The sequence below is a fragment of the Sinocyclocheilus grahami genome, unplaced genomic scaffold (genome assembly GCF_001515645.1).
Source record: "Sinocyclocheilus grahami isolate Dianchi unplaced genomic scaffold, SAMN03320097.WGS_v1.1 scaffold441.1, whole genome shotgun sequence".
Lineage (NCBI taxonomy): Eukaryota > Metazoa > Chordata > Actinopteri > Cypriniformes > Cyprinidae > Sinocyclocheilus > Sinocyclocheilus grahami.
The window spans coordinates 152,101-170,290 of record NW_015505620.1 but is presented as its reverse complement, the minus strand read 5'-3'; the positions used below and the strand labels follow the sequence as shown (position 1 = coordinate 170,290).

At 38.8% G+C, this 18,190-nt stretch overlaps 1 protein-coding gene and 1 long non-coding RNA gene across 2 annotated transcripts in view; one reads left to right on the top strand and one right to left on the bottom strand.

Annotated features, from left to right (window-relative positions):
• Window positions 1-3,032: 3,032 nt before the first annotated feature.
• Window positions 3,033-18,190, top strand: part of cyth1a (cytohesin 1a) — a 56,135-nt gene continuing 40,977 nt past the window's right edge. Inside the window, exon 1 of the mRNA XM_016233941.1 lies at window positions 3,033-3,478. Within this exon, the coding sequence (XP_016089427.1) occupies window positions 3,403-3,478 (76 nt within the window). The 5' untranslated portion in view covers window positions 3,033-3,402. The remainder of the gene's footprint in view (window positions 3,479-18,190) is intronic.
• Window positions 3,746-18,190, bottom strand: part of LOC107552119 (uncharacterized) — a 21,753-nt gene continuing 7,308 nt past the window's right edge. Inside the window, exons 2-3 of the long non-coding RNA XR_001604836.1 lie at window positions 8,865-8,870; window positions 3,746-3,775 (exon numbers count right to left, since the gene is read on the bottom strand). This is a non-coding gene — a long non-coding RNA (uncharacterized lncRNA). The remainder of the gene's footprint in view (window positions 3,776-8,864; window positions 8,871-18,190) is intronic.

Sequence of the window (18,190 nt, the reverse complement as noted above, 5' to 3'; positions counted from 1 at the left end):
GTGACGATACATTGATGCGTAAAGACACGAAACGATCGGTCTGTGCAAGAAACTGAACAGTATTTATATAGGTTTTTTTTACCTCTGATTTACTGCAATGTCCGAACTGTCCTGAGCACGTCCTGAGTGCGTGACACGTCTTCTTCTTCTTCTTGCTTTACGGCAGATCGTAGACTTATAAGTGCATTACCGCCACCTATGTTTCAAATGGACCATTGACACTCTATCTACAATCTCAGTTGGGAGTGTCAGTGGCCCATTTGAGAGATACAGTAGGTGGTGGTAATGCACTTATAAGTCTGCGATCCGCCGTAAAGCAAGAAGAAGAAGAAGACGTGTCACGCACTCAGGACGTGCTCAGGACAGTTCGGACATTGCAGTAAATCAGAGGTAAAAAAACGATATAAATACTGTTCAGTTTCTTGCACAGACCGATCGTTTCGTGTCTTTACGCATCAATGTATCGTCACGAGCCGCAGGGTTTAATTTGGTTTTGTTTGTGTATGTTTTTTTGACTCTCAAAGCCGTGATTCCCATTCACTTCCATTATATGACTGACAGACTACAACGGTTTGAGTTAAAAATCTTCGTTTGTGTTCTACTGAAGAAACAAATTCACCTACATCTTGGATGCCCTGGGGGTAAGCAGATAAACATCACATTTTCATTTTTGGGTGAACTATCCCTTTAAGACCAGGAAACTCAGCTTGCTGAAAGATGTTTGAGCTTCAGATCCAGCTCTGATGTGAGATGATGTAACATCTAAACTAGCATGAGGGAGAGTTTATGAGCTGTTTTTGTCGATTTTTGAACTGCTGTGGGCCGAAAGCGTGAAGCTCTAGCCGCCCAAGAGCTCTCTTCATCCCACACGAACAGCTCTTTAGTTCAACATGACACCCTGTAAACTCACAAACACTTGCGCAAAGACTCCACGCCACATTTAACAGGCTGCTTTTATAGTTTCATGCTGTCAGACACTTCAGATGCTTACAATACCAACTGAAACAAACATTTCCATAACAAATTGCCCATTTACTCACATTCATCTTGTTCTTAATCAGTATTCTGTGTCTGTGCATTGATGTTTTTGAACTTGCATCAGATGAGATCAGGCATTAGACACCCTGCACCCCAAAAATACATTCTCTGTTGAAAAAAACAGCATATGTATGTTTTGAAGCATGGCAGCTGGTGGGAAAAACTTAATGCATCGATATTTATGTTATGATATAGCCATGACTTTGAGATGACCTGAGATGGGATACATATGTGTGGTGCATGTATTTTAGAGGTATTGAGAGCTCTGTATGCTTTAACTCTATTCAAACTCAAATATTATATTGCATATAATATTGTAGTCTGATAAATAGTAACTTTTAAGAACCTAAAAGTATATTTGCACAGATATACACATATATGTACAGAGGACTTTAAAAATGGACTTTGCTGGGAAGTTCATCATAGATTTAGTTGAATTGAGTCTGACCTTTGCTCACCTAAGTAACATGAGCGATTCGAGAGAGAAAAAAAACCTGACAAACCAGCTGCTGAAGTCATTTAACCAACTACTTTAACCACATGGAAAATCACACATATGTGGAATATTCCATAACGGGAAAAACAAAATAACAATGCGTCTTTACATTTGTGGGACGGGTGAAAGTAACAAAATAGCATGCACTCTATGTTACTAAAGCACAAGGAAAAACAACTATATACCATTGTCTTGGTGACTAATAAATGACTGGCAGAAATTCATGATAGTTCATTGGTCAGATGTGGAAACCTTGTTTGACCTCTAAAGAGCTTCTTCAGACTTTCAGAGGGTGCCGTTTCTGACTGTTCTTTCGCTTGGTTTTTCTTCACAGCTGCAGAATAAATGGCAGCTCAAAGGGAAGTGAAGAGTCAGATGTGAGGAGAGATGCTGAGTTGACAGAAAGGGCTCTGCTGTCCTATGACGTGCAGTTTGACGTGCAGCTGCAGCATTTTTATTCCCTTACTTTGCAGCTCATGCATGAGACGTTCGTCCCCCGGCGTTTCTCTCATGCTCTCTGTACTCGTGATTTTCACTCTCTTGTTGACTGTGACTGACAGAAAGACAGCTGGCATGCTGAAAGGTAATTGGCTGAGGTATGTAATGTATAGATATGTGACCGCTAGGGCTGTCAAAAAAAAAATAAAATCAGAATTTCGAATATTCTTCGAATTGAAAAAAAATTTGAATGCAGAAACGTTATCAGTGGTACACGAAATGCAACGACAATGTAAGTGTCATAGCATTTTTAGCCTATCAAGTTGAATCCACTATGCGGCGCTGCTACATTGTTCATTCAATATATAGCAGAAAACGAGAGCATCAGTGTGGCAAAGATGTTGTTTACGGCGAAACTGAAAACAAGCCGTTCACACAGAACGCATATTTATCACATTTTCTAGAGGGACATCTATCAGCGTTGCACTCGCGTCTCGCACAAGAGAGCGGCATGTTTAGAAAGCCATGTAAAATGAATGTAAGTTCAACTTTTAAATGGCGTTTTCCCCCCATCCCACTGTATCTCATGTTTTTAAATGAAGAAAATAGCATACTCGTTGTGATTGGTTTTCGGTCCTTTGTATTAAACTATACATACATTCATGGTGCTATTTTTTTTCTTCTAATTGTTTAAGCAACTTTATTAATTATATATGGTTTATAAACATTATTTTAAACATTATGCACTTTTTTTCAAAGATGGTCGTGTTATTTTATTACGCTTTGAAGAAATGTGCATAATATTTCGCTCGAAGAGCCCTCTTGTGGCCTCAGGAGAGAAGCCAAAAGCTCCCCCCCCCCTAATTGAAATTATGCCTTTTAAATTCGAATATAATTTGATAATATTTAAGTGGAAAATTCGAATTTAGTTTTGACAGCCCTAGTGACCGCTGAGGGGATTCACAGCTGGTCATTGAGGCGATTGACATTAATTTTTACAGTGGTGTTTATCCTCTTGTTTTCTTTTGTGTTTGTGTGTGCAGACTTCAGAGCGCGAGTGTGGGACTGAAAGAGGCAGATTAGGAGAGCAGAGAAGCGGAGCGAGATTATTAGCAGTGAGAGGGGAAGAAAATTGCATTGCAGTTTTTACGGCAAGCTCAGAAAGAGGAAACAAACACACAAATTGCATTGTGAAGTATTGAACGTGTCACAGAGAAGTTGAGATTGTCAAGCAATGCACAAACGCACACACAGACATGACGACTTATAGAGGAAGAGGACGAGTCCTGTGGACTACAGAGCGAACGCTGTGAGATACTGAGACATGACAGGCAGGCTGGTTTGGGTGTGTGTAGCTTGACCCACACGCTGAAATTGGGGAAGGGAGAAAAGCTGCAAACACAGAGCAGAAAAACCTTCATTCTGAGGACATGGGGAGTGTTAGTGAATTGTGTGTGACTAGTTTCCAAGCTTTCTTATGTCCAACGTTACCAAGGAGTCTTTCGGGTAAGAGCTGTCTAATCTTTTATAGCATTGTAATCATAACCAGGATGTTCTCTATTGATTCTCTGGTTAACAGAACCATTGTTATCATAATCACTGCTGCTCAGCATTGTGGTGTTACTTTAAGCAACCAGACTTAATTTTGTCTGGCAGATCAAAAAAATCCCACTGACTTGCACTGATGGAGGTACTTGAGAATATCATACAGACTTGGAGTTGGCCTCTTTTTACCTGAGCCAATAAGCAGCATTTCCAAGGCATGTTTTGCATGTTCAATCTTCACTGTACTTGTTTATATCACTTTGAAAAGGTACAAGTGTGCAGTCTTCATGTGGAGTGCAACATTATTGTATGCATTAGAATCAACATGTTATGGAAAAGCAAATGGAAGGACTTAAAAACAGGGAGTTTTTTTTCTGCCTAATGAACCTGTATGGTCAGCTTAAAGGATCTTTAGTCTCACAGGCACCCGCTGAGAGCAGTGATCAGTTAATGCCATTAAGGACTATAGGCAGATGTAATCCCTCAGACCCAATGGTCAAGAGAGTTTATGAGCATCTTCACCAAACCTTTCAAGATCACATAAACGTAGTGTTGGTTTAGGTCTCATTACTTGGTGTCCTTGTCTCGGTCTTACAATTTACAGGAACAGTTCACCCAAAAATGAACAGAAGGACAGTTATTTGACTGCTTTAATTCCAGACTGTTCCTCACACAGAGCTATTGACTGACGTTAGAAGACTTGGAAGTCATGTGATATGTTTGTGATTCTATCGTGCTTTTGCTTTCCTTTTTAAACCTTGAAAGATCCGGCCCACAATTGGTTAAAAGTGTGATTCATTGTATTGAATTTACACTGGCAGTGTTCTTCAAAATTAAAAAAAAGTACATAAAAAAAAATTGCAGATGAGGCCACTTGAGTGTACTCAAGGAGAGCAGCCTTTCATGACTGTTACTTAACACACTTGTAATTTAAAAATGTGCACTTTGTAATAAGGCCATATAAAAAGTACATTTCAAATCACTGCTTTAATATTTTGTTGTGCTAAAAGAAGTACATGTCATGTTGGTGCAGGTAAAGGATACATTTAAGACAAATATCTAAATGCAGCAGTCTTTTATTACGCAAAACCCTCTAGAACAGTGGTTCCCAACCCTGGTCCTGGAGGCACCCCAACACTGCACATTTTGCATATCTCCTTTCTCTGACACACTGATTTCAGGTCTTGAAGTCTCTACTAATGAGCTGATGGTCTGAATCAGGTGTGTTTGATTAAGGAGACATGCAAAACGTGCAGTGTTGGGGTGCCTCAAGGACCAGGGTTGGGAACCACTGCTCTAGAACACCGGAAAGCCACAGGAGGAGCACAAACCAGCTTCACATTAATCATAACAGACAAAGAACTGAACTAAACAGGGGGTATAAATACATAAGACAGAACTGGAAACTAAACTAGATATAGGTGAACACAATTAGTAACTATGGAGACAAATGACACTGAAAATGATCTAAACTCTAGGAACACAGACAGAACATGACAGTAATGTTATTTTGATGATTCGACTACTAAAGCACATGTGAAGTACTTGATTATAATTTTAACTGTAGTTTGTTATTCAATATTAAAATGTATATAAAACATATTTAAAAGAAAAAAAAAATATATATATATTAAGTATATTTAAATTACAACTGCAAACATTAAAGTGTGACAAACATGCAAAGAAATAAGAAATCAGGAAGGGGGCCAACACTTTTTCACACCACTGTATATCTAAATACATGACATACAATTTCAAATAGAGATGACAGTCATTTTTTTTATTTTATTTTTTTACCATAAATATTTGCCAGTACATTCAACAGTACACTTTAACCATATTTCACTTTAACCACAATTGCATAAATTATGAAACTACATACTTAAGTGGGTCAAAACTGCATTTAATTTAAATATAAACTATATTACGTTTTCGTTTCATTTCATATATTCTTTAAAAGTATATTTCTGTAATAAACACTCTTTTTAAAAGTATGCTAAAGTATACTTCTTTTCACAAGGGTATGGGAAACCAATCAGTATATTATTCAAAATGTCATGAATCTAGGTCTTGAGGGGTCTAGTCTGGGTCTTTTATTGGTCTAGGTCTTAAGTGATGGTCTTGACTTAAACTGTCTCAGGTTCACCAACACCAATGCTAATGCTAGTTAACAAGATAAACTCGCGACAACCTGCAAAACTGATAAACAATGCTTTATTCTCCTGCAGAAGCCACAAGTCAGTGTGATTTTAGACTGATTGTTTAAAACTGCTATTGCCAGCTCACTTCATACTGTAAGTGGCCTTGATTCTGGGAGAATTTCCCCCATTTCTTTACTACGTTAGGCATTTTAGAAAATTACAAGCTATTAATTACCAACAAGCCTTGAGATGAATCGCAACATTACAAATTTGAAAGTGTATGATGATGCTGATGATGATGAGGATACTTATGATGATTGAACTACTCAATCCACATATAATGATGAAAACAAATCGGACTGGATTTTTTTGTGTCTCCCTAATGCATTTGCTTATCAGAAAATACCAATACTGGCTCTTCCGCTTTTATGTTAACTGGTAATGTTAGCCTTGTGGTTCCCTTTTCTATGTCTCAAATTAGTTCAGGTGGCACTCACTCCAGGGTTGTGGGTTTTATTGTTGTACCTCACCAAGAATGTGGCAATTAATTACAGATGGACTCACAGCGGTAAAGAAAACAGCATTCTTCAAAAGGTGCAAATTTGTTGCATGCGATAGGTATTTGGTGGGCTGACACTGCTCTATGGGTTACTTTCAGTTAGCATGTTCACTAGGCTGCCAAACTGAGGAAGTGATCGGAGGATTTTGTCACCAGCAGAAAGACTGTGACCGTAAAAGACCAGGCAGAGGGTGGTTATGGGACAGGAATTTCTGAACCTGAATACTCCGGTTTGTATGTTGAGCTGGTGTGATGCAAATGTACAGAGCAGTGAAAGCACCATAGGGGATTTGTTCCTGTTGTGTTGGGAAATGTTCAGAAATGTCGTCATCTGGTGGTGTTACAGTTCATGTGTGTTCATGTTGCTAAACTCTGTGAATCCATCAGCTTCATCACGCTCCAATTTTAACAAATGACGGCAGTGAATTTGGGCTAATGTGTGAATGCTCTCAGAGAGTCTTGCATAACTCATCTAATGGCTGGATCAAAATTTCATACGCTTAATCATAGCTACATTGTCAATGTAACTGTTTAAAATAAAGTGTTTCCTCCTTATCATGTCTAAACCGAACATACTAGTCAATTTAAAAGTCAATTAACCAGGCCTTAATTTTGCCTCTCATCCAGTCCAATGTTATTCTGTCAATCTTTTCTCCAAAAGCATGACAACCTCCAGCTAATTGGCACAGCGAGTGTGATAAAAATGTGGAATAAATCCCATGACAATGTTGTTTTAATTGCCCCTGATGATAATTATGAGACTGATATCATTCTAAATAAAATCCCTGTGTATTTCAGTTCAGAGCAGGTGCTTTGAAATTATAGCTGCCGTCCACTGTGTGACATGGAAATTGTTCCCTACGTTTAGATTTTTGATCTAAACAGCTGGAGGCGACTCTGAACGCTGGGAACAGATCGAGACAAGGGCTCATTACTCTGACTGCTGGAAAAACACAGAGGATAGTGGAAGAGGTGGACATTCTTGATTTAAGACACAGAATGCAATACTTGTTGTATTTGTCATAGCTGCTTTAGATTTTGTCACACTATGCTCACTATAGGGTTGAATATCACCAGTTAACACGAGAGTCTGAGTCTGTTGGGGGCAGAGAGTAAATGTGTGCTACAGATTTAGTAAAATCTGATAAATATACATAGGCCTACCCTTGTGAAAATAAAAGTACAATTTAGTATACTTTTAAAAAGAGTACTTGTTATGGAAATAGTATAGTTTAAATAAATATACTTAAGTGCAAACTAAATGTAATATTTTCAAATACTATTGCTTGTTATTTATTAAAATATAAAATGTATTATCGTTTAAACTTATTTGCAATATTATATATATATATATATATATATATATATATATAAAATGAGTGTTTTTACCCTCTTAAGTGGGATTTAAGTACAACATTATATGTAATTTCATAATTAGTTTTGTTATGTGCTTCTGAATGTACTGACAAGCAATTTTAATTTCGAGTGAGATTTTTTGCAATTTTGAATTGTTGTTAATATTGTTTTTTCGAACTCGTCCTAGACGGTTTGTCTGATTTTCACCAAAATTGGCTCAGATCATCTTCAGACCATGCTGGCAAAAAGTTATTAAAAGCATTTCGATAAACCCCACTGTTCTCGAAGAACACACAATCAAATTTGATGAAGAGCATCTATCTATCTATCATCTAGCTCTATCTCTGCAATGCTTTCACATATTCTGACCAAACTTGGTACATTTCATCATACGATTCACCTGAAGCTACATGCAGTGTTTTGGCACAGTGCCACCTATTGGTCAGGAGAAATGAAAAATGGCTATTTTTGCTTGCAACTTCTGAACTGGTCGCTTCTGATTCAGTGCAGCATGCCGTGTCAAATTATATCAAATTTTTTTCCATATTGGCCATTTTGGGGCGGTGGCCATTTAGAATTTCGTCATAAAAGGCTGTATTTCACAAATGCATTAACATATTACGAAACTCGGTATGTGTCATTGGGACCATACACAAAAAGTATTGGAACAGCGACATCTTCTGGTCAAAATGTATAATGAAATTAAAAAAAAATGTTAATAGCTTTTGATTAATTTGGCCAATTTTAATAAAACTGGTCTTGTCAGATTCCTTGGATCATCCTGAGAACACTGATGCCAATTATGCCATATTCGGTCGAACTTGCAGTCCGCCATTTTGAATTTCTAAGAAAACATACTTTTTCAAAATCCTCCTATACCGTTGGTCTGATTTTCCCCAGCAAAAAAGTTAGCAAAAAGCTTTTCAATAGAACAAACCGTTCTCAAATAATGCATCAATGAAATTGTTGGAAATATGTCAAGTGTCAGCCCTGTGTTCTTGTTTCTTGTGTTTTGCTCCATATGTGCCCCGTGACCCAGTTTCTCCCATGTTTCTTTGTGCCCATATTTGGAACTTCCTGTTCCTGTTCCCATTGAGTTCCATTTGATTCAGCGGTGTCTTGTTAATTCCCTCGTTGAGTTCCAGATTCTTTAGCCCAGTGTTTTCCCTTGTCTAGTGTCCAGTGTTAAACGTCTATACGTCAGCCCGATACCCTATGTGTATGTGGCCCGTTTTTTTTTATTTTTTAACTCTTCAAATATCCTCCCTCGTCAAGCTGGTTGCATATTGACACCAAACTTGTCATTGTCACCTCACACTCACCCCCCCCCCCCCCCCCCCCCCCCCCCCTCCTTTTTTTGGTCTAATTGGTCTCCTTTTTTCCCCCATTTTTTTTATCACAGAATATGGGAGAACATATATTTTCTAATTTCTATACTGTAATAAATGCTATGTCAGTTAGCACTGGATTATTCAGATACTTTATTTATTACCTGCAGATGACTTGAAAAAACTCACAAACCATATATTTTTTTACAATCGTGTATGTATTGTCTTCACGTTTCATCAGTCAAAACCAAGTGTGCCGCACAAGTCCTAAAACGTGAAGCCAAAACATTTCAATCACACCCAGGTGGCTGGACCCAGTATAGGTCATAAACCCCACCCTCTCCATGTAATCTAATGGGACGTGAGACAAACTAAATAATCAAATGACACTTCAAATAAATTTTTTCTAAAGATGGTTTCCGTCATTTTAAGTAGTTCTTAGCATGCTGATGTATGTTCAAGTGTTTCTAATAAGTTTGCTTTTAGTTAGTTATTTGATGCTATAAAAAGGGGGTGTGGTGTCATGATTGCAATCTTGCGACTGGGTCTGCGGGAGTTTGGGCGGGACTTTGATGCCGCAGCTCCACCTCACGATCACTACAACAGTTTAGCTTAATTCTCTTTCACAAGTGTATGATAAATTTGCACTTTTCTAGTAATTTGTTAAAGTCATGAGCCTGGTCCCTTTAGAGTCCAGTGATAAATAGTGCTTGAAAATCTGCCATGTTGGCCGTCTGCCCCACTCAACAACTTTGGGATGAACTGGAACAGTGAGCCAGGTGCCATCATCATCAGTTAACATCAGAGCCTGTCCTCTTGTGTCTTGATGAACATTTCATTTCAAAAGTATGCAGGGAAAAAACAGTACTGCCTCCCTTTGCTGCTGCTGTATAACAGAAGCAAACTCTTTTGGGTTGCTGGAACATCCACCTGCATCTATACAAAGACCAACAATTAAAAACAGAATCAAACCTTGTCTCATCAGGTCAGAAATACTGGAAACTCTTTTTGCAGTGTGCATGTAATATGGGTGTGGGGATCTATGTCCTAAAGTGGGACATTGTGGCTCCCTGCTGTGGGGCCCTTGTCAGGAAATGCCCACTGCTTTAGGCTACGTTTACACGACAACGATGTAGTCAAAAACGGAAAAGTTTTTCCCTTGCGTTTTGAAAAAGTTTCAGGTATACAAGACAATGCTTTCAAAACGATTCGCGTTTACACATATCCGAGAAAACGGCCAAAAACGCTGTATTACGTATGCCAGGCCAGTAGTTGGCGCTATCACCTTGTTAGTAAACAGTACCTGTAGGGAAGTGACGATTATATGATGTATATGATGCTTCTCCGCTGTTGGTTGTAATATTGGTGAAGTAAATCCAAACTTTGCTGAAGAAGTGTTAGCAAACTCTTAAGCAGCAACAACAGTACCATGTACTCCGCCATTGTTGTGTATGTTTCTTTGCGCTTGCCTTTAAAATCAACACGTACTGCTCAAGTGTACATACCTAACACGTACTACGCACAAGCATGATGTCACCGTTTTCAAAGATTCCTGTTTTGGGTGTTTTACACAGACACGACAACAGTGGCGTTTTCAAAAACTTACACTTTGAAACCCGTTTTCAAAAATGTGCGTTTTCAGTCCCTAAAACGTCGTTGTCGTGTAAACGAACAGGCAAAAAGCATAAAAAGTTTCCCGTCTTTGGCTGAAAACGTTGTCGTGTAAACGGCCCCTTAATCTCTCTAGCAAGGTCAGAAACTGAGTGGAACCAGCTGGAGAGCCAAATCCAGGATTTAGTGGATTACTGAGGCTCTTATGGCCACACAATAACCTTAATTCCAATTGATTTCCTATCAGCGTCGGACATGAGTTATGAAATGTACTGTATGCTAATGAAATATGGCGTAAATATATTCTTTGATACTTGTTCTCCTTAAGATAATTCAATTATGTCCTACAAATGCACAATATAAAATGAACTACAAAACAAATGAGCAAAACAGTGGTAATAAACAGGAGATATTTCTATTATTATTTCATGCCTTTTTGCTGATTTTTTTCTGTAAATAATTTTAGTGATTTGGTGTTTTTGGAAGTTTGACAACAGCCGTGGTTGCTGTAAGTTCCCAGTAAGAGTCAGCAGAGGTCACTCAATGCATTTCTCTTCAAGCAGATTTTGGCCTGTGATCATAGTGCCTTTGCCAATTTTAATGTCAAGTAGGATTTACTAAAGTGCTTGTCCTTGTCAACATGAAATCAGAATTTACACTATTTACTTTCTTAATGTGTTCCTGGTTTTATTTATTTGTCGGTGCATTCTATTCAGATAATGCTAAAAAAGAAGTTTGTATTCTCTCTTGATGAGAGAATAATCTCTCTTGGCAATGGCTTACCTGTTGGGCATTCTGACAATTTTCAACCTCTCCATTCCAATCACCTGGCTTCACTGTGGCATGTTTGTTAATGATTTTTACTGACCAGTCCTGTCTTAAATGCTGGCGTCCACTACTTTTTCTGACAAGCTTTTGCTCTTTTCAAGTGTAAGTCTATGGACAATCATTTTTAATGAACTTTTACAAAACAAAATCAAATTCTCATCGTTGCCTGTTTATGGTTTCTAATGGCTGTCTGTTGTGCTGGCACATGCAGTAAGTAGATGCTGGATTCGATCTGTGTAAGGGCAATCATGACATCCCTGTTGAAAAACCCAGCATATGCCGGTTATGTATGTTTTGAAGCATGGCATCTGGTTTGAGCTGGTTATAATCTGGTCATATGCTGGTCCTAAGCAATTAGCTCCTGTTCAGGACCAGCTCATATTCAGCTCAGGACCAACTAATGACCAGCTCAAACCAGCTGCCATGCTTCAAAACATACCTAACCAGCATATGCTTGTTTTTTCAACAGGGATAGCTGGTCCTCGTTCCCACAGCCACATTCCAGCGTTCCCGACACTGCCTTGAGAAACAATACAAGGAAAAACAACATTCCACAAATAGCTTTGCTTGTGCCGCTATGATAACAAGCCAACAATCACATTTACAAAGCCATTTGAAAGCATGGATTTGGTCGAGAAAACACTTCACAGACTGAACCTGAGGAACCTGCCCCGGGTTCTGTTTTGTTCAGAAAATGTGTCTGTGACGAGAGGGGCGGGGCCAAGAGCCGAAGCCAACAGCCCCTCGCGGACGACTGTCGCGCTATTTTGTGTTTATTTTATTATTAAAGTTTTCTTTAAATGTTTGCCGGTTCCCGCCTCCTTCTTCCCGAACTACGAACATTGTTACATTGGTGCCGAAACCCAGGAGGAAGGAGGGACACGCTGCCAGATATCCCTAGCCCCTGTGGTGAATCCACGGTGCCATCAAGCATGGCGGAGCAGTATGCCGCCGTGGACGCTCGAGGCAGTGGGCTGGAGTGAGTTGCCGGGGGTGCGGACGAACTCGCTGCCGGCCGCCTAGGATGTGGAGGGACGGCTGCCGTCCGTAAGGGAGCGGAGGAGTCGCAGCCGTTTGCCTGAGGCCGGAGCCTGCTGCCATCCGCCATGATGGGGAGGAGCAGGGAACGGGGGACTCCTGCCGGCTGCCCGAACCCGGAGGAGCCGTCCACCAGGCGGCGGAGGAGTGTCGGGCCATCCACCGAGGGTTATCCAGTGCCGCCGCCAGGCATCGCGGAAAAGTTTACCCAGCTGGTGGAGGGCCGAGCGGCAGTGTGTCTGGGAACTCCTCTCTCCCCTCTCTCGTCTCTCCTCATCCTTCCGTCTCCTTTTCTCTCACCTCGTCTGTCTGTCCTTACCCCCAGGTACGCCGCGTCTGCCGTGATCGGCTCCCCCGGAGGGGGGAGGGGGGAGTAGAGCGCAGTCTCGTGGGTACCCCCCGGCCTGCGAGGGGCAATGTGGGTATGTGACGAGAGGGGCGGGGCCGAGAGCCGTGGGAACGGAGCGAGGCCGGTGGAGGAAATGCTAATGCGCGACACCAGCGCCACTCACCGGTCTCGAGCCCCACGGGGGAGGTCCTGAAGGATAAAAGGAGGAGTGACGACAGTGTTGGACGAGAGAGGACCAGGCCTGGATTTTATTTTGTGTTTTGGTTCTGTTTGTGCGCGACAGTCGTCCGCGAGGGGCTGTCGCGCTATTTTGTGTTTATTTTATTATTAAAGTTTTCTTTAAATGTTTGCCGGTTCTCGCCTCCTTCTTTCCGAACTACGAACGTTGTTACAGTATCATTTGGAATTTTACACTGAAACCGGTATTTACAGCACATGCATTATATACGATAGCAATGTGCACGGAAACCTTAGCAACAAATCCTATGTCAATTTGACTTTTACATAATATTTACATCAACATCAGATTTCCAGCCCACACAATCAGACATCTAATTTGCATGTTGAACGGACTGCATAATTCTTTATTGCATAATAGTCTAAAATTCACTTTTTGTAAAACTGACTTGACATCCAAAAACAAGGATTTCTTGTCTCGGCATTGTAGGTCAGTTGACGCACTCGGAAGGCTTTCGTCATATGCAGTACAGCACGGCACAACAGAGGACGCATTGTTAGACTGGGAAACAGCCGTGATATTTGTTAAACTAGACAGGAATGCACTCTAGTCCTTGTGAAAAATAAGTATGCTTGATTGCGTCAAATGTACACTTGTACTGTAATGTACTTTAAAGCACATTTTAAATGTAATAATCTTGAATTGACTAACATCCTAAAGTACATGTAAAATACTTGATTATAAGTGTGTTATTTTATGTAATTATAATAATTACATTAAATACAAGTTCAAATACAAATGACATTAAACCATATTTTAGTTTACCCTGAATGCTTATCGGTACATTCAACAGTAGCATTTTTCAATAACATTAGTCCTAATAACATAAAGTTCAGATAATGGCATATAATATAAATTTAAACTATACTACATTGTCATTTAATTGCAACATTTAGTTTGCACTTGAGTAGGCCTATATTCTTTATAAGTATATTATTTCCATAATAAGTACTCACGCTAAAGTGAGTACTTCTTTTTTCACAGGTGAGTACTCACTAAAACGGAGGCTTTTCCTCTTCCTTTAACTTTTTTTTCTACGTTTCTGTTCCTGAAAGCACTTAGGCTAAAGAGCCCCCCTCCATCATTGTTATGTCTTTAATTATTGTGCAACATAATACTTTACTCATCTCAACATGCATGAATGTCTTTAGATTTGACCTCAAATGGGTCGTGGCAACGAGCTTATTTAGTACACTAATGTATGCACTCATCACAATGGCTAGAAGTATGTAACTACGTATATTACAATAAACAAGAAAAAAAAATCACGTTTCCAATTACATGTTATGTAACATGTGGCAACCCTACTTAAACAAATAACACAACAGGTGTGGTGTGTTCTTCCACAACGTCGTTAAGTGTTTTGTGACTTAAATCTTACAACCGTTTTCACTATACCGAATCTTCTAGTTTTGTAGTGCACACCTTTCTTTTATTAGCATGATGAATCCAATTAATTCAAACTTTGTTGAATTTAGCTTATAGGTAGAATTGTGAAATTGTACGGCCATATACACGTCTGTTACGCCACATACAGGTACACCAATAAAAAAAGGGATCATTCTGCACAATGGACCCTTGTACACTTAATTGTTTTAATAGCCAATCAGGTGGTATCTGTCTGATGTTGCTCTCGGCTCAGGGCCACACACACACACAAACACATGTTCAGGGCCGTTCTCTGCGTTCGTCATTCACTCTCCCTGCCCCCACCCACACACACCCTCTCACAGCCAGCATAGGGTGTGGATGGCGAAACTCAATACCGTGGCTTTGTCTCAAACACTAGTAAGCTGCCTACCTAGACAGCTCCCCAACCTGAACATCCCAAGCCCCTTTAAAGTACTTGCTGTGCTTAAGAAGTAAGTCACAATCAGCCGTGAGTGTAATTTAGTCAGTCATGAGGAGTTTATGAGGAATCAAATGGTTATATACAGTCATATGTGACCCTGGAGCACAAAAGCAGTCTTAAGTCGCTGGGGTATATTTGTAGCAATAGCCAAAAATACATTGTATGGGTCAAAATTATAGATTTTTCTTTTATGCCAAAAATCATTAGGATATTAAGTAAAGATCATGTTCCATGAAGATATTTTGTAAATTTCCTACCGTAAATATATTAAAACTTAATTTTTGATTAGTAATATGCATTGCTAAGAACTTTCTTTGGACAACTTTAAAGGTGATTTTCTCAATATTTCGATTTTTTCTCAGATTCCAGATTTTTTTTTTCCAGATTGTATCTCGGGCCAAATATTGTCCTATCCTAACAAACCATGCATCAATGGAAAGCTTATTTATTCAGTTTTCAGATCATGTTTAAATCTCAATTTCGAGAAATTGACCCTTATGACTGGTTTCGTGGTCCAGGGTCTTATATACAGTGCACTGCACTGTAAAGCTGGGAGTGAATCAGGAGTGAATCTCCTAAATTAATATTTTGGGTGTACAGAATACAGGAGTAACACCCAAAATGTGATGTTTGACATAGCGATTGGTTTCTGTAAATAAAAAAAGGAAATGTTGATGAAAAAGTGATCAGAAAAAAAGGTACAAAAGTTGTCACTGGGGCGGTATCTTTTCAAAAGGCACACCTTTGTACCTAAAGAGTCCATATTAGTACCTTAAAGGTACATCTTAGTACCTAAAGTGTACATAATAGTACCTAAAAGGTACAAAAGTGTACCTTTTGAAAAGGTACCACCCCAGTGACAGCTTTTGTACCTTTTTTTCTGAGAGTATGTAAAGGTGTATTAACATTCGCCAGTTGTTAATAAACCAACAGAGGCATTGTTTTGTTGTTAATGATGTTAATAAGCCATATGACAGTTTTAGTACAAATTATAGGCCTAGTTAAAAAATGATCAGACATTTATGATTTGAGGAAAAAGTTGTCAAGAGTAGGCTATAAACTCATCTGTTGCATTTTAAATTCATAGCCTAACATCCCTGTTGAAAAAACCAGCATATGCTGGTTAGGTATGTTTTGACGCTGGGGTGCTGGTTTATGCTGGTCCTTTGCTGGTTTAAACTGGTCCTTTGCTGGTTTAAACTGGTCCTTTGCTGGTTTAAACTGGTCCTTTGCTGGTTTAAACTGGTCCTTTGCTGGTTTAAACTGGTCCTTTGCTGGTTTAAACTGGTCCTTTGCTGGTTTAAACTGGTCCTTTGCTGGTTTAAACTGGTCCTTTGCTGGTTTAAACTGGTCCTTTGCTGGTTTAAACTGGTCCTTTGCTGGTTTAAACTGGTCCTTTGCTGGTTTAAACTGGTCCTTTGCTGGTTTAAACTGGTCCTTTGCTGGTTTAAACTGGTCCTTTGCTGGTTTAAACTGGTCCTTTGCTGGTTTAAACTGGTCCTTTGCTGGTTTAAACTGGTCCTTTGCTGGTTTAAACTGGTCCTTTGCTGGTTTAAACTGGTCCTTTGCTGGTTTAAACTGGTCCTTTGCTGGTTTAAACTGGTCCTTTGCTGGTTTAAACTGGTCCTTTGCTGGTTTAAACTGGTCCTTTGCTGGTTTAAACTGGTCCTTTGCTGGTTTAAACTGGTCCTTTGCTGGTTTAAACTGGTCCTTTGCTGGTTTAAGCTGGCCCTTTGCTGGTTTATGCTGGTCCTTTGCTGGTTTATGCTGGTGCTTTACTGGTCCTTAACCAGCATATGCAGTTTTTTTCAATGAGGATAAGGAATATGAGGTCAGTTAATTATGAGATCATTTCTTATATAGCCTAACTTAATTAGTTTTAAATCATTTTAAAGTTCTCTTGTCACAAATGTCACAGGCTCATACATGAGGAAAGGTGGCTAATCTGTAAATTATTCAATCAATGTAGTTTTGTTTCTGATTTTCTAGGACAACACGAGCTGTTGGTGTCCAAGTGACCCATATTATGTCACGTTTAGTTGTTTAAATTTGCGAAAATGTGCCATATTTACAAATAAAAGCTTTATTTCAGATGAGTTCATGCTCGAATTTGAGCGTAACTTATTGGTAATCTAATAAAATAAGGCCCTAGTTCACGCCAATGTTGCCAACTTAGCAATTTTGTTGCAAAATTGAGCAACTTTTCAGATTACCCTAGCAACTTTTTCTTCCAAAAGCACCTAGCAACAAATTAAGCAATTTAAAAAAATGGATTTGGCAACCTTTAGCAACTTTTGATAAGTGACTCAGACAATAAAAAGGCACACATTTTCCATCCAAATTACACAAAAAGAGGAAACCTAGCAGTACGCACATCACGTGAGAAGAATGCTGAACTGTCTTCAGAGTTTCATCACGAACCTCATTCCTAGCTATCATGTCCTTATTTGGGACATTTGAACCAAGAGAAGCTAATGTATACATTTAAGCATGCATACCTCGCATATGAGTAAGAGATATTTAAAACATAATATCAAGAGAGAGAGATGGATACAGAAGGGGGGATTCAGAGAGAATGCGTTGTGTATATATAGAAGAGTGAGAGAGAGGGAGAAAAAAAGGAGGGGTGAGGCATATCTGGAACATTCTCTTAACAAGACAGAGAGTGTTTTCTAACAGTTAGCTTCTATTAGCAATTGCTCAATTTAATAATAATAATTTCATAATTGTTAATTTATGATACACCTTGTTAGTAGCTTGTGCCTGCGACTGTTGATCAGTTAGTACGCTGTAAGAAAAATATCTAGAAAAATGGAAAAGGTACTAGTAATTTTCCAGGACATTATCCGTTATCCATTATTCATCATCCATTGTAACCCTGTAACCCAAAAACACAAAATACAATGCGTAATTTAAAATGCAGGTAAAAAAATGAAAATGAAAATTCCTTCATATTAATATAGTAGACTGTGCCCTATTTTTACAGATCATTTCTTAGAATGTAGCATAATAGCTAACTGCTAATACACTGCTTAAAACTATAATTGTTCAGAATGTGTAGTTTACTTTACTTTACTTTTATTTTTTAGTCATTTAAGCAGACGCTTTTATCCAAAGCGACTTACAAATAAGAAAAAGTAATTAAAACTAAAAGCTAAAACTCTATAAATACTATACACACATATATACACATTTAAGAAAATGAAATAAATTAAATAAAAATGACAAATGCATACAACAACATTTCAAAACTAAAACATTATATGAAAATAAAATAAATGAATAAAGCTAAAAACAATTCAAAAATATTAAAAGAATAACAAGGTATGAGTATAATAATGATTCTAGCATAACACTAAGCCAAACACCAAAA